Here is a 2,683-nt window from a genome sequence, read left to right as displayed (position 1 = left end):
AGATATGAAAGAAATGCCCCAAACTAAGTTTTGGAAATTATATGAAGGATTGAATGAATTGCATATTTGATTTACCCATGTGATTTACTTGTACTTGCTTGATAGTTATTTCTAGTAAAATTGTGTTTAGTTATACATACTAGTGCTATTCGATGGCACTAACGTCCCTTTTGCCGGGGGCGCTATATTTTTTTTATGAATGTAGGTGGCTCCATTGCGGATAGTGCCGAACGCGCATAGTGGAGTACCTTCTTCTCAAAGTCTTGGTGAGCCCCTTTCTCCTTAAAGGGGTTATATTGTACATCTTCTTATTTTGGACTTTCACTTTTGAGGTATAGCCGGGGACTTGTTGCCGGCATTGTTATCACGTCTTTTGTATCCTTAGAGGCTCCGTAGATGTTTGTGTGGGTTATGTATGGGTATTGGATAGGTCAATGGACCGTTTTGTAACCTTGTACTCTTGCTTTCTTCTACACTATAACTTGTATGGAACCTTGGAATAACACCCTTCTTTCATATTCTTGATCGTGCAGTGAAAATATTTTCTTCCTAATCAGTGCGTTGTTCTATCTTTCAGTAAATGGCACCTAAGAAGAAAGTAAGAATTGGTGAAGAAGCCAATGCCACCCCAGGAGTGGCTGATGATTCACTGCTTGATGTTGCGGGTGAGGGCAGTCACCCTGCTATTACTCTGCCGGATCCTTCTATTCCAGAGCAGACAACCCCAGTTCCTACACCTACGGAGGGTACCACTATCCCTCCCGTTGATACTTATGTCCTGCCTCCAGCCCCAACCTCAGGTTCTGGTATTTTTGATGGGGATCTTAGGGGAGCTATTAAGATGCTGACCCAATTGGTAGCCTCTCAGACCCATAGATCAAATTTTGCGACCAGATCATCCAGCCAGCAAGTGGATTCTACTAGTTCCAGGGTAAACAGATTCCTTTAGTTAGACCCTATGGTATTTACGGGTGCCAAACCAGAAGAAGACCCCGAGGACTTCATTGATGAGATGCACAAGACCCTCAGGGTGATGTGTGCAACTGAGACAGAGGGGGTGGAGTTGGCTGCCTACTGCCTGAAAGGGGTGGCCTATTCGTGGTTTGAGTTATGGGAGGATTACCGTGATGAGGGGCGTCCTCCGGCGAGATGGAGTGAGTTTGCAGACGCTTTTATAGATCATTTCCTGCCCGCCGAGACAAGGGCAGCCTGGGCAGCGGAGTTTGAAAACTTGAGTCAAGGTAACAGGAGTGTATGGGAGTACCACATTGAGTTTGCTCGCTTGTCAAAATATGCCATTCATATGTTGCCCACAATGGAGGCCAGGGTGCGCAGGCTTGTTCAGGGACTTAATTCTTTGACCATTAATAAGGCTTCTATGGCTGCATTGAATGCGGATATGAATTATGGGAAGATGGTAGCTTTTTCTCAGGCTACAGAGAACCCCAAGTTGAAGAACAGAATGGAGAGAGAGGGTAACAACAAGCCCAAGTCCACGGGCATCATGGGAGAGTCACTAGGTGGGGGAAGATCAACTTTCAGGGGAGGATCATCAGGGCCTTCCCAGTCTATTGCACAGTCTTCAACTAGTGCACCGCCATCAGGGCCCAGCTAGCAGCAGTGGAGTCGTTTCAGGCTCGGTCAGGGCAACAGGGGATCCCATCAGTGGGGTCGGGCAGGAGAAAGGTTCCAGCAGCAGCAGAGGTCCCCGTGCCCTAGGTGCAGGAAGATGCACTTGGGAATTTGCTATATGGAGTTACCTATATGCTATGGATGTGGGATGAGGTGCCATATTCAGAGACATTGTTGTGTGTCTCGCCAGGGAGCAGGTAGGGGCGTAGCTCAGCCCACCAGTCCAGCAGCTGCTATATCTTCAGCCCCCTCTCCAGCTCGAGGTACCCCAGCACCCACAGGGCGTGGTGCAGCTAGGGGTGGTCCACAGAGTTCAGGAAGACCCAGCCAATTCTATGCTATGAGTGGTCGCCAAACCGCAGAGGCTTCTCCAGATGTTGTTACAGGTATTCTGACTGTCCAATCTCATGATGTGTATGCACTTATTGACCCCGGTTCCACCTTATCCTATGTTACCCCTTTTGTTGCTATGGAATTCAGGATAGAACCAGAACAACTTCATGAACCATTCTCAGTATCTACCCCGGTTGGAGAGTCAATTCTGGTTGCTCGAGTCTATAGAGGGTGTATTGTCACGGTGCGGGGTAGGGATACCATGACCGATCTTGTTGAGTTAGGGATGGTCGACTTTGATGTAATAATAGGGATGGATTGGCTTTATTAATGCTTTGCTAAACTTGACTGTCGGACTAGAACTATTAGGCTTGAATTCCCTGATGAGCCCATTATTGAATGGAAGGGTGATAATGTAGTACCTAGAGGTCGGTTTATTTCCTACCTTAAGGCCGCGAAGATGATCAAGAAGGGGTGTATCTATCATCTAGTTCGGGTTACGGATGTTGATGCCGAGGCGCTTAGCCTTAAGTCTGTACCAGTTGTGAATGAATTCCCGAATGTCTTTCCAGATGAGCTCCCTGGGATTCCCCCAGATAGGGAGATTGACTTTGGTATCGATGTGATGCCAGGCACGCAACCTATATCAATTCCACCTTATAGAATGGCACCGGCAGAATTGAAAGAGCTAAAGGAGCAATTGAAGGATTTGTTAGAG

General features: G+C 47.3%; 1 protein-coding gene across 1 annotated transcript; it reads left to right on the top strand.

Annotated features, from left to right (window-relative positions):
• Nucleotides 1–1,750: 1,750 nt before the first annotated feature.
• LOC138870790 (uncharacterized) lies at nt 1,751–2,296 on the top strand. Its single transcript, XM_070148629.1, has one exon. It carries the CDS (start codon nt 1,751–1,753, stop codon nt 2,294–2,296), a length of 546 nt encoding a protein of 181 aa, XP_070004730.1.
• The last annotated feature ends 387 nt before the right edge of the window (nt 2,297–2,683 follow it).

Source organism: Nicotiana sylvestris, chromosome 6 (assembly GCF_000393655.2).
Source record: "Nicotiana sylvestris chromosome 6, ASM39365v2, whole genome shotgun sequence".
NCBI lineage: Eukaryota > Viridiplantae > Streptophyta > Magnoliopsida > Solanales > Solanaceae > Nicotiana > Nicotiana sylvestris.
Note: the sequence above shows the minus strand (reverse complement) of the source record. Positions and strands in the feature narration are given on the sequence as shown.